The sequence below is a fragment of the Emys orbicularis genome, chromosome 5 (assembly GCF_028017835.1).
Source record: "Emys orbicularis isolate rEmyOrb1 chromosome 5, rEmyOrb1.hap1, whole genome shotgun sequence".
NCBI lineage: Eukaryota > Metazoa > Chordata > Testudines > Emydidae > Emys > Emys orbicularis.
The window spans coordinates 25,164,055-25,177,321 of record NC_088687.1 but is presented as its reverse complement, the minus strand read 5'-3'; the positions used below and the strand labels follow the sequence as shown (position 1 = coordinate 25,177,321).

The following is a 13,267-nucleotide window of genomic DNA, read 5'->3' as shown; positions in this document are numbered from 1 at the left end:
ACGTGTAGTTATCCAGCCCTCTTTCTTGAATAGGGGCTCGTTCAGTGAGCACTCTGAGGCAGGGGTCTTGTGGAAAAAAACAGTACACCTCTACCCCGATATAACGCGACCCAATATAACACGAATTTGGATATAACGCGGTAAAGCAGTGCTCAGGGGGGCGGGGCTGTGCACTCCGGTGGATCAAAGCAAGTTCGATATAACGCGGTTTCACCTATAACGCAATAAGATTTTTTGGCTCCCGAGGACAGCGTTATATTGAGGTAGAGATGTACATGATCATAGAGAGATAAGGCGGGTGAGGTAATATCTTTTATTGGACCAAGAACAGCTTTGGGTGTCTCGAAAGTTTGTCTCTCTCACCAGCAGTAGTTGGTCCAATAAAATATATTACCTCACCATGTCTCTCTAATGTGGCTGTGTTGGTCCCAGGATATTAGAGAGACATGGTGAGGTAATATATTTTATTGGACCAACTACTGCTGGTGAGAGAGACAAACTTTCGAGACACCCAAAGCTGTTCTTGGTCCAATAAAAGATATTACCTCACCATGTCTCTCTAATATCCTGGGACCAACACAGCCACAACTACACTGCGTAGTGCATGATTGTTTAATTACTGATTGTATCATAATGCATGTGCAGAAAGAGGGTGAATTTAGGTTGCACAGGCAACTTTAATGCTGGCCTTTCCTAACTGTAGAGTGCTTGACTTTGTGTCTTTTCACATATTTAATGGAAAAGATATATTATAATATTTATCACATGATTTCTCACTTTACACCTGCGATATCAGCTCTATGCATGCAGTCTCGGTCTCCTGAGTGAACCCCAAACACTCTCATTTTGAAACCATAATGCTGGCTTTCCTCCTAGCATTTTATTTCACCCATTTAAAAGCCTAGGAGGAGATGCTGGAGCTCAGACCGTTTTCTATGTAGCTCCTCCCCACGTGCATGTGGAGCAGCCGCCCTATGCACATCGTCCCGCAGCCAATGATACTGATGTCACTACGTGCCCCCTGCACACTCCAGTTCTGCCAGGCTGAACAAATCGCTGTGTACCCTCGTCCTCCTCCCTCTCCTACCAAAGCAGGCCTTAGCCCCACCCTTCCAGATCCCTTCTAGGACATGGCGATTGGTGCAGGCAGGAGAGTTTCTGGGGCCCCCATTGGACGTCTGGCCGTGCCACTCACCGATGTCGGCCTGGCTGCTTCCTTGCTAGGGCTAGGGGAAAACTTCCTTATTATTGTTATTGTGGGTGACTCGCAGGGTAAGCCCGGCCCGAGCCAGAGGTGCAGCGCAGCTGGACGGAACGCGGGGAGCAGCTGCAGCCGCCGCAGGAGGTGAGTAGCGCTCGCTCGCAGCCAATCCAGCCGGGCAGCTCTCCATGGCTGTGACCCCAGCTTGCTGCGGATTGCAGCTCCCCCTGGCAGGCATCTTTGTCATGGGCTGGGGGGAAGGCAGAGCCGCCGCGCTCAGCTTTCCGAGGGGGTGGGCAGTGTTGGGAAGCTGTAACCAAGTCAGCCCCTCTAAGCCCTTTCCCCCAAGCTAGCTCTCCTCCCCGGGGATTTCCTGTGTCGCCAGTGGATGTGGCTGCTGGGAGGGAGATAGGGAGATTATTGCTGGCTTTTATTAGCCAGAGATACAAGCAGGTTTGCCTGACTTTCCCCCTCCCCCTTGCACGTTTCTGTGCTTAAAGTGAAAAGGGCCAGGAAAAAGACCTCACCCAGTTCGGTATAGGCTGGGCTGTGCAAGGGACTAAACCAGCTCACTTTTCAGTGAGCCAACAGGGATTTGTGAGCTATGTACTCAGCTGCCGAGGAGAGCGAGCAAAGATCCTAACGCATGTAATCCATGGTAGGCGGCTTCTTGCAAGCGGCGCCTTCTCTTCTCTGTAGCCTACCAGGGTTAGCAGCATTAGCATCCAGGCTTTTCCTGGGAGATAGGGGGTGTGCATTCAAAGGACTTGTCTGGGTGGTGTGGGGTTTTCACGGCTCTCCCGGAATTGTGGTTTTTCTCACAACTCAGCTGATACACACAGCAAAGTGGGTAAGCAAGATTGACCATTTTTATTAGGGAGGCAGCTGCAGAATTTGTCAAGATCCAAATGATCCACCCTGGATTTTATTTAGGGTAGATCTTACCTATCTGCCTTGTGTCTGATACCTCCAGGAATGTATGTAGAGGGATGTTGCTTAGTTAGGTCTTTATCCTTTTACCCGTTTCAGCATTTTATTCTCTCCCTGTCTGGCTCTCTGTAGGGGGCAGAGACCAATTCTTAGTTTCATTTTGGTCTGATATTTTCAGAGATGCTAAGCAACCCGACTCCCTCAGCCCCAGGAGCTGAGCGGCAGCATCTTTGAAAAGCAGACCACGTGTTCCAGCCAGAGCATGAGGCTAATATACCTTTGTGTGTGTGTGAGTGTGTGCACGGCTCATCCAGGAACTCCCCCTGGGCTCTAGTATGAGGTCAAAGATAAACTGGCTTATGCTAATAGTGAGTGGGTCTGGGTGGTGATTTAGATATTTGGGTCTCCTATAGGAATTACAGTATAGTAGAGGAACAACAAGGAGTCTGGTGGCACCTTAAAGACTAACAGATTTATTTGGGCATAAGCTTTCGTGAGTAAAAACCTCACTTCTTCAGATGCATAGAGTGAAAGTTACAGATGCAGGCATTATCTACTGACACATGGAGAGCAGGGAGTTACTTCGCAAGTGGAGAACCAGTGTTGACAGGGCCAATTCAATAAGGGTGGATGTAGTCCACTCCCAATAATAGATGAGGAGGTGTCAATTCCAGGAGAGGAAAAGCTGCTTCTGTAATGAGCCAGCCACTCCCAGTATCTATTCAAGCCCAGATTAATGGTGTTGAATTTGCAAATGAATTTTAGTTCTGCTGTTTCTCTTTGAAGTCTGTTTCTGAAGTTTTTTTGTTCAATGATAGTGACTTTTAAATCTGTAATAGAATGACCAGGGAGATTGAAGTGAACACTTCAAAGCATATGTCTAAGGCATACCAATGTCAGTGAGTCAGTATGAAGTGTTCACTTCAATCTCCCTGGTCATTCTATTACAGATTTCACTCTATGCATCCGAAGAAGTGAGGTTTTTACTCACGAAAGCTTATGCCCAAATAAATCTGTTAGTCTTTAAGGTGCCACCAGACTCCTTGTTGTTTTTGTAGATGCAGACTAACACGGCTACCCCCTGATTCTTGACAGTATAGTAGAGGAAAGTTAATACACTAGCCTACCTGTACATTGATAGAGAAGTGGCTTTTAATAAGAGGGTTTTTACATGCGGTTGCAAAAGTCTCAGGAACTATAAACGGATGTCCTGGGGTGTAGCTCTACAAAGGAGTATATTGTACTTCTGCGCACCTCAGTGGCATGTGTCTGCATATATGCAAAGAGTTTAAATGGTAATAGATGAAAAATTCATGCATCTAGAAAATCTTAAATCACTATTAGCAGTTTAATGGCCTGTACAGTACCATTAAAGATACTCTAGAAAATTGCTCAGGCAAGGATCCTGCAAGTGATTTTCATGCCTGTATAACTTTAGTCATGTGAGTAGTACCACTGACTTCAATGGGACTACTCTCCTGAGTAATGCTATGTGTTTGGCAAGATTGGGTCCTAATTCGATGTCCATTTGCATATGATTTATTTTTAAGAACAAAAATTGGCTTCCATCCAGCATATAAGGCATGGCAGATGTCCCAGAAAAATGGATTCTCAGAGTCTTTTAAATGCATTGTAGGCAATTTATTTGTGGCTGTGTTCCCCAAACAAAGAAGCACGTTCATTGACCCTCTAAAAGTCTAAAGCATATTGTGACGGGTTGGATCACAGAAACCCCCTTGGGAGCTGCCACCTAATGTGCAAAGACTACCCCTGCTTCTGTTTTTCCTGCCAGCTCAGGACTCCAGCACCCTGTCTTGCTGAGCCAGACACTCCAGTCTGGCTCCAGACACAGACCCAGGGTCTGAATCACTTGTCCCAAAACTGCAAGTTTACCTGAAAACAGCTCACAGAAGTGTGCTTGTCTTTAGCACTCAGATGCCCAATTCCCAATGGGGTCTAAACCTAGATAAATCTGTTTTACCCTGCATAAAGCTTATGCAGGGCAAACTCATAAATTGTTCGCCCTCTATAACACTGATAGAGAGATATGCACAGTTGTTTGCTCCCCCAGGTATTAATACATACTCTGAGTAAATTACTAAATAAAAAGTGATTTTATTAAATACAGACAGTAGGATTTAAGTGGTTCCAAGTAGTAACAGACAGAACAAAGTAAGTCACCAAGTAAAATAAAATAAAATGCGCAAATCTATGTCTAATCAAACTAAATACAGATAATCTCACCCTCAGAGATGCTTCAGTAAGTTTTTCTCAGACTGGACACCTTCCAGGCCTGGGCACAATTCTTTCCCCTGGTACAGCTCTTGTTGCAGCTCAGGTGATAGCTAGGGGATTCTTCATGATGGCTCCTCTCTCCCCTTTGTTCTGTTCCACCCCTTTATATATCTTTTGCATAAGGCGGGAACCCTTTGTCCCTCTGGGTTTCCACCCCCCCTCACTGGAAAAGCACCAGGTTAAAGATGGATTCCAGTTCAGGTGACATGATCACATGTCACTGCAAGACTTCATTGCCCACTTGCCAGTACACACATATACAGGAAGACTAACAGGTAAACACAACCATCTGCAGACAATGGTCCTGGTTAATGGGAGTCATCAAGATTCCAAACCATCATTAATGGCCCACACTTTACATAATTACAATAGGCCCTCAGAGTTACATTTTATATTTCTAGTTTTAGATACAAGAGTGGTACATTTATACAAATCAGATGATCACACTCAGTAGATTATAAGCTTTGTAATGATACCTTACAAGAGACCTTTTGCATGAAGCATATCCCAGTTATGTTATATTCACTTATTACCATATTTTTCTAAAACTATCCCAGTTACATTATATTTACTTATTATCATGTTTTTATAAAACCATATAGACTGCACAACGTCACACATATAGCTAGTGAATTCTCTCTGGGGTTCTAAATGACTAAAATAATCAGCTGAACTAGCATTTTGCTCTCTAAAGCATTTTCCCCGTCCTAGTGATCATGATACTTAGGGTTTGTGTACACTACAAAATTAGGTCAAGGAATGGTAGGTTGTCCTACAGCCACCGCAGTAATTATATTGGCTGTTGGTGTCCACACTGCCTTCCTGCCAGTGGTGCATGTCCTCACCAGGAGCATTTGCACTGACTGAAGTGGGGCATTGACAGCCAGAGTGTGGGGCACTGACAGCTGCATGGGGCTCACAGCTGGAGTCCCCCCACCCCGGGGCTGACAGCCAGAGCCAGAGAGGAAATGTGAAATAATAGCAGCAGTGAAACTGACAAGAATGTCAATTTCACTGCTGGTAGGCTCCCTGCTGTGAAATTGAGCCCCCTGTGGGGCTCATAGCTCTCCACTGTGTGTGTGTGTGTGTGGGGGGGGGGGGGGAACGGCAAAGCTCCAGCTGTTAGCCAGGGGGCGGGCTCATAGCTTGGGTTATCAGCCCTGGGGGGCGGGGGAGAGGAGGGGGTCTGGCTGTGAACTCCACATGGAGCTGACAGCCTACAGGTGATGTAAGTAATGCAGTGTCTACACAGACACTGTGTCATCCTAACTGCATCGACCTAAGCACTACGCCTCTCGTGGAGGTGGAGTTATTAAGTCGATGTAGTGGGCGACTTACGTTGGCTGGAGCACCATTGTAGTGTAGCTGCCTTATGTCGACCTAAAACTGTAGTGTAGACCAGGCCTAAATCTTGCACCCAATCTCTTGAATGCTGGGTGTCTGAGTATGACTAGACAGTAAAACACCCCCAGGGAAACTGATTCCCTTTGGCAATCTCACACTAGTGGGAATAAGTGCTGTGGCCAGAATGCCTTGTGTTATTGTATGTTGATTCCCCCCCCCCTCCGCCCCAGTAATCCAGCCTTTACATGGTGTAAGAGTGGGGACTGTAGGCTCACTAGTGGAGACATGCTCTCAGACTAGTAGATAAGGGCATCATCCTGGAGGGTGCTAAGTGCTGTGGAGGAGTTCTGAGCATCCTCCGCTTTTATTAAAGAACAGGAATTGAGGGTGCTCAGTGTCCTTTAAGAAGCATTTGGTACATTGCAGGATCATGTCCAGGCATCATGTGCTGTATGCTGTCTCCAAGAAATGAGATGAGACATAAATCAATGATGCCGATATTTTCAAGATGTGCCCATGTAACTGAAATGATGCTGCTGTTGTCATCTTGACCCTCCCCTTGTGCCTGCTTATGATCCTCACTTGTGTTGAATTTAGATTGGGTGCTCCTTGGGGCCAAAGGCATATGTCTGCCTTTGAAAATGACAGAGCTAACTCAGAGAGACCTCCACTGGAACATTACTGCAGGTCTTAGGCCAAGAGCAACAAGTAAATGAGCCGTCCCCAGGTTGGTCTCCCAGGCAGACACCTCGGGGAGCCCCCTTAGCTATTCTGTTGATGCTGAGGCTTGTGATTATGTAGGTGTCAGAAGCTCTCTGAGGACTCAATGAGACTTCACTTAAAAGTGTGTCAGTGCTCCTACCTGATCAGCTGGCAGGGTTGTCAGTGGAAAAAATGTGAAGCAGTTCCTCCGTCTCACCTGGCCCATCCTCCAGAGACTGAGAACCCTCCTGGTGTGGAGAGCAAAAGAAATTGGAATTGGGTGTTGTACCTGGATCTCCTGCAGGCCAGGGCAAAGGTGGTCCCAAGGCGATCATCTGACCCATTCACTCACCCTCCACTTCTTCACATTGCCAAAGACTCACATCCCAGAATTTTAAGAAGTTGACTGGATTTTTATTTCCGTAGTCCAGTGATTTAAACTTTATTTTCAGTACCAGTTTCCCCTTTCAGCCCTGTTAGCCCCATAAATACGTGTCCGTGTAGTGGCACCATGCTTCTGGGATGTAGTCACATTCTTTTTTCCCCTTTATATACTAGATGTTAAAAAGGACACTGTCCTCATGAGGGCTACAAAATAGGGATTAGGAAGATTTTTGTTTGAATTGTCCCACGTGCTGAGGATACTTTGCTTGTACATCAGAAGTGAAGGTGCCGTGCATTCTGTCACACGTGGAACTGTTCTTGTAAGCCTTGCACTTTTTTGCTGCCTGTCCTGATTTAGCTCAAACGTCGAGTTGTAGCAAAATGAGGGTCTCTAGGACAAGAATTATTTCCGTTAGGAGAAAAAACATTGGACTAGGGGCTTAGTGAAGGGACCGTTTGGTAAATTCTGTAATTATTGGGGCAGTGTCAGTAGAAGAAGTACATTAGTTACCACTGCAGTCCCGTGAAGAACAATGAAGGAAAAGTTTATTTGTTCATGCTCCGCCAATTGGCAGACATCACTGTTTTGGGAGCGCTCAGCATTGAGCATTGTTTGTTGTGAGTACAGTACCGTGTTTACTTTAACTCACTTTCCCAGAGGTGGTGTGGTTATAGCAATAGCTTTTGCTTCTAGCTCTTGAGGTTGGTTGGAACAATAAGTTCCTATAATCACATGAGGAGGCTATTAGATGCCATGCTGGTAAAAAGAGCTACCTATGTTTGTTTAGTTAGATGCAGTGTTGTGTAGGACAAAAAGGTGTTAGTGTCCTATGACTACAGGGGTGGTAATGGGCCACTTCGTCTTAAGTGGTTCCTTAGAATATGTGTTAACTACTTGTGCTAAACCAGGGGTGGGAAACTTTTTGGCCCGGAGGGCCACATCTGAGTGTGGAAATTGTATGGTGGGCCATGAATGCTCACGACATTGGGGGTTGGGGTGTAAGAGGGGGTGAGGGCTCCGGCTGGGGGTGCGGGCTCTGGGGTGGGGCCAGAAATGAGGAGTTCAGGGTGCGGGAAGGGGCTGTGGGCTGGGGTAGGGGGTTGGGGTGTGGGTGTGAGGTCTCCGGCTGGGGGTGCAGGCTCTGGGGTGCAGGAGGGTGGGACCAAGGGGTTCAGAGGGCGGGAAGAGATCAGGGCTGGGGCAGGGGGTTGGGGCGCTGGAGAGGGTCAGCTGTGCAGGCTCCGCTTACCTCAAGCAGCTCCCGGAAGCAGTGGCATGTCCCTCCTCCGGCTACCCCGTCTGCAGGTGCTGCCCCTGCAGCTCCCATTGGCTGTGGTTGCCGGCCAATGGGAGCTGCGGGGGCGGCGCTTGGAGCAGGGGCTGCGTGCGGAGCCCCTTGGTTGCCCCTACGTGTAGGAGCCAGAGGGGGGACATGCCACTGCTTCCGGGAGCTGTGTGGAGCCATGGCACACGCGGAGCAGGGCAAACCTCAGACCCCGCTCTCCGGCAGGAGCTCGAGGGACGGATTAAAATGTCTGAAGGGCCGAATGTGGCCCCAGGGCTGTAGTTTGCCCACCCATGTGCTAAACTGTTCAACCTTGTATTTAGGTGGACACACTGAGTACCTTTCCCAGACCTGCAGGAGAGCTCTGTAGCTCAAAAGCTCGTCTCTCTCACCAAAAGAAGTTGGTCCAATTAAAAGATATCACCTCACCCACCTTCTCTCTATTTAATTCAGTTATGTCTACACTGCACTTTGGTTGGTAAAACTTTTGTCTGTCATGGGTGTGAAAAAAACACCCTGCTGACCGACAAAAGTTTTACCCACGAAAAGCACCAGTGGGAGACACACTCCCACCGACAAAGCTACCGCCCCTCATTGGGGGTGGTTTTATTTTGCTAGCAGGAGAGCGGCTACACGGGAGACTTTACGGTGGCACTGCTGTGCTGTTCTAACGTATGTAGTATAGACATAGCCTTAGAATCAGTGTAACTTGTACTGGTAATCCTGTAAATCGATTCTTTCCTCACCTAAATCAAATGCAGCATGTCCTTCAGTTTTGGGCAGAGGATAGGTGGCAGCCTCCTGGCTCTCCCATCCAATAAGGCCCTCCTCAAAATATTCCGTGCAGCGAGGGATTTTCCTCTTTGTTATTGTGCTGCACACACCCCACTGAAGAATTACTTTTGGAAGGTTGGTATTTGCAGATGTCTCTTCCTGGCTTAGCATTGGAGGGTCTCTGCAAACAAACTGATCTGCTGCAATACAACCATTCTAATCTGTAGATGTTAATACAGAGCCCACATTGAGGTGGTTGTGTTCAGATTTATGTCAGGTTCCATTGAAAATCAGTGAGGAACACAGTGGGCGTGTGCTGTGGTTGGACTGGCCAAAGGTCTTTGATCTTGCAGATTCTGGCCTAATTTACAAAAGGGACTAGTGATTTTATTAATTAATGGAGTCGCCAATGGGATGCTGTTGTGGGAAAAGCAAATGTCATTCTGGGGTGTATTGCATAAAATGGCCATACTGGGTCAGACCAATGGTCCATCTAGCCCAGTATTCTGTCTTCCCACAGTGGCCAATGCCAGGTGCCCCAGAGGGAATGAACAGAACAGGGGATGGATCACTCAATAATTTCCCTATTGTCCATCCCAGCATGTGGCAGTCAGAGGCTTATTACCAGGCATGTTGTATGTAAGACATGGGTGGCAATTGTTAAGCTCTACTCGGCACTGGTGAGGCCTCAGTTGGAGTATTGTACGGGTCCCTCCTCCCTTAATGTGCTTGGCCCCTCTCCCCGGCAGCTGAGCCCGGGCCTGGAGTGAGCCACCGCTGCCTCCCAGCCAAGCTCTCTCAGACAGGAGCAGCTCTGTCTCACTCCCCACCTGGCTGACAGGGAGAGCGGCCAAACGTGCCAGGGGGAGGCGCAGGGAGAGAAGGACAGAGCCCCTCTCCCTCCCCACCAGGCCAATCTGGGGGGGCACTTGACCCCACATGCCCCCCCTACATGTTGCCTCTGCCACCTTAGACAATGTTGGGGGCTTTCACTTTCACAGGATGGCACCTCTGGAAAAATCAGATTCCATTTCCCAGGGGTGTCTCAAGTTGGGCACCCATAATGACTAGTCACTTTTGAAAACTTAGGCATATATATATATTTTCCCTTTACCTATTGCCTGTCCTTTAAGATTTCCACATGGTGGCCATCAGGATAAAGGCTTGTCTACACTACAGAATTAAGTCGACTTAAGTTACGTTGACGATCATAAGCCGCTTTAATTACATCGGTTGTGCACGTCCACACAACACTCCTTGTATCAGCAAAGCGTGTCCCAGTCGTTGCTCTTGCATCGACAGAGAGAGAGTTGCATTGTGGGTAGCTATCCCACTGTACAACTCGCCACCCTCTGTCACCCTCTGCCTCTGGGAGCTCTGGGAATGGATTGTGATGCATCATGGGGGGGCATGTTCGCCATCCCATGATGCATTTATTTCCATCCCATCATTCCATGGGCTTCCAAATTCGTTTAGTGCCGTTTTTCAACAGCCCTTGTAAACTGTGCACCCGCCATCTCTGTCTAACAGCATGGATCCTGAGTTGCTGACCATTGTGGTGATGAACGTTATGAACACAACACGGCTGGTCCTGCATTATTTCATGAGCTGCGAAACAGAGAATGACTCGGTGGTGCCTGCCCTGCTGGCTGCCATGGAAACAAATAATTCAAGATTGCTGCTGGCATTCACGGAACAGCTGCACGCGGTGGACCGTCGGTACTGGGCTCGGGAAACAAGCACTGAGTGGTGGGATCGCATCGTGATGCATGTCTGGGATGATGAGCAGTGGCTGCAGAACTTTCGGATGCGCAAATCCACCTTCCTGGAACTGTGTGCGGAGCTCGCCCCAGCACTGCGGCGCAAGGATACCAGAATGAGAGCTGCCCTCACTGTTGAAAAGCGAGTGGCGATTGCTGTGTGGAAGCTGGCAACTCCAGACTGCTACCGGTCAGTCGCAAAGCAGTTTGGAGTTGGAAAGTCCACTGTGGGGGCTGTGGTAATGCAAGTGTGTAGGGCCATTAATCGCCTCCTGCTACGAAGGACTGTGACTCTTGGTAATGTGCAGGAAATAATTGATGGCTTTGAGGCAATGGGATTTCCTAACTGTGGAGGGGCAATAGATGGAACTCATATCCCAATTTTGGCCCCAGACCATCTTGCGAGGGAGTATATCAACCGAAAGGGCTACTTTTCTATGGTCTTGCAGGCGCTGGTGGATCACCGGGGCCGTTTCACTGACATCAACGCAGGGCGGTCAGGGAAGGTGCATGATGCACACATTTTTCAGAACACTGGACTGTATAGAAAGCTGCATTCTGGAACGTTCTTTCCAGACCAGAAGATTCCAATGGGGGATGTTGAAATGCCCATAGTGATCCTGGGAGACCCCGCCTATCCCTTGCTGCCATGGCTCATGAAGCCTTACACTGGGAAACTAGACAGCAGCAAGGAGCGCTTCAACAACAGACTCAGCAGGTGCCGAATGACCGTTGAACGTGCCTTTGGCCGATTAAAAGGTCGTTGGCGCTGCCTTTTTGGCCGGTTAGACCTCGATGAGGAAAATATTCCCATGGTCATTGCGGCATGCTGTATTCTGCATAATATTTGTGAAGTGAAGGGGGAAAAGTTTCCCCAGGAGTGGAGCGCTGAAGTTGAACGGCTGGCTGCTGATTTTGAGCAGCCAGATACCAGGGCAATTAGAGGGGCACAGTGTGTGGCTATTCGAATCAGGGAGGCCTTGAAAGAGCATTTTGACCATGATTCCCAGTAATGTGTCTAAGCATTTGGCCAGGCATTGTTTACTTGCTGCCTTGAATGGTCCCTGTAGTGCTTGCTTCCTGAGCTTTAATTGTAGTGAGCAAATGTTCCTGCCTTTAGCCACTGTGTTTAAATGTTAGCACCGACTAACGTGTATATGACACAAATAAAAAGTCAGTTTGTATCAAAGAAGAAAGTTTAATAACAGGACAAAACACATTTTTTTTTGTCAAACCAGGGACATGGAAATGAGGAACAGTCTCGGTTACGTCTCTCACAGCTGAGTGTAACTCCAACTTTCACTGTGAAACCAGTTCCTAGGGGTGGAGTGCAAGGCGTACTGCGAGGGACCGGGAACATGCGTAGAATGTGGTGGGGAGTTTGGGGAGGAATGGAGTTCTGTATTAGCTGCAGGGGGACTTGTGCATGGATGTGCTCTGACTGCAGTGTGATGAGGGACTTGAGCATCTCTGTCTGGTCCTCCAATAGCTTCATCATCTGCCCCTGCCCATCTCTCCTTTCCAGGGTATCCATCCTGAGTTTTTCATTAATTGTCTCCCTCCACACTCTTGTTTCATTATGTGCTGCATCTGTTGATTGCAGCACTTCACAAAACATATCCTCCTTACTCCTCTTAGTTCGCCGCCTTATCTTAAGGTGGCGCTTCACCGGTGTGGAGGAGTGGGTCCTCAAGGGCACATCTGCAGAAGCCAAAGAAATAATGAACAGCGACAGTACGACAGTATTGTGAGTGTGCTCACAGCTGTGAATTATAACATTTACACACACCTCTTTCTCACTGTCCCTTGGGGAGCACACGGGTCAGCGCAAGTCCCAAATACGGTGAGTTCGGCAGGAGACACAGGGGAGAATTGGGAAGAATGGACTAAGGGTCTGGGTGGTTTCCGAAGGGAGTAACTAGAAGCCCCAAGGAAGACTTTTCTGAATATTGGTACCGTTTTCCACAGGCTAGGTTAATCGAACCCGATATCTCACTCCTAAGGGTAACCTAGGATGCAAGGGTACATCTCCTGCTTGCGTGTGGCTTCAGACCAGCTTTGTATGCTGCTCGCCTGAGTGCCGCTCTGGTCCCTGCAGAAATTATTGTCATGTGGGGCGGCAAAGTTTCGTACAGCAAGGGGGAGAAACAAGGCAGCTCTGCCAAGGAATTTTTGGGAGAGGATTGCAGAATACCTTCATGAAAGTTTCCTGGACATCTCTATGGAGGATTCCTGGGACATCTCTGTGTATGTTAACAAACTTTTCTGCCGAGCCCCCACTGCGTAGATGCACAGGCTCTGCTGCATGTCCCTTTCATGCCCCTTCTTCTGCATGCCACTAGCAATCCGCCCGTAGGTATCAAAGTTCCTACAGCTGGAGCGAAGCTACGACCTCATAGACCAGGGCAAACTATGACCCGCGGGCCGGATCCAGCCCGCGGGATTGCCACCCCCATGGTGCCATGGGCCCCGCGCCGCTCCTGGAAGCGGCCGGCACCACGTCCCTGCGACCCCTGGGGGAGGGGGAGCAGAGGGCTCCACATGTTGCCCTCGCCTGCAGGCACCGCCCCCCGCAGCTCCCATTGGCCGAG

At 48.5% G+C, this 13,267-nt stretch overlaps 2 protein-coding genes across 2 annotated transcripts in view; both read left to right on the top strand.

The window, feature by feature from the left end:
* Window positions 1-1,189: 1,189 nt before the first annotated feature.
* HERC3 (HECT and RLD domain containing E3 ubiquitin protein ligase 3) overlaps window positions 1,190-13,267 on the top strand; it is a 169,499-nt gene continuing 157,421 nt past the window's right edge. The window contains exon 1 of the mRNA XM_065404824.1: window positions 1,190-1,345. The gene's annotated coding sequence lies outside the window, so the exon portion shown is untranslated. The remainder of the gene's footprint in view (window positions 1,346-13,267) is intronic.
* Window positions 8,765-11,872, top strand: LOC135879026 (uncharacterized). The gene is made up of 2 exons (XM_065404827.1): window positions 8,765-8,814; window positions 10,447-11,872. Exon 2 carries the CDS (start codon window positions 10,448-10,450, stop codon window positions 11,687-11,689), a length of 1,242 nt encoding a protein of 413 aa, XP_065260899.1. The 5' UTR covers window positions 8,765-8,814; window position 10,447; the 3' UTR covers window positions 11,690-11,872.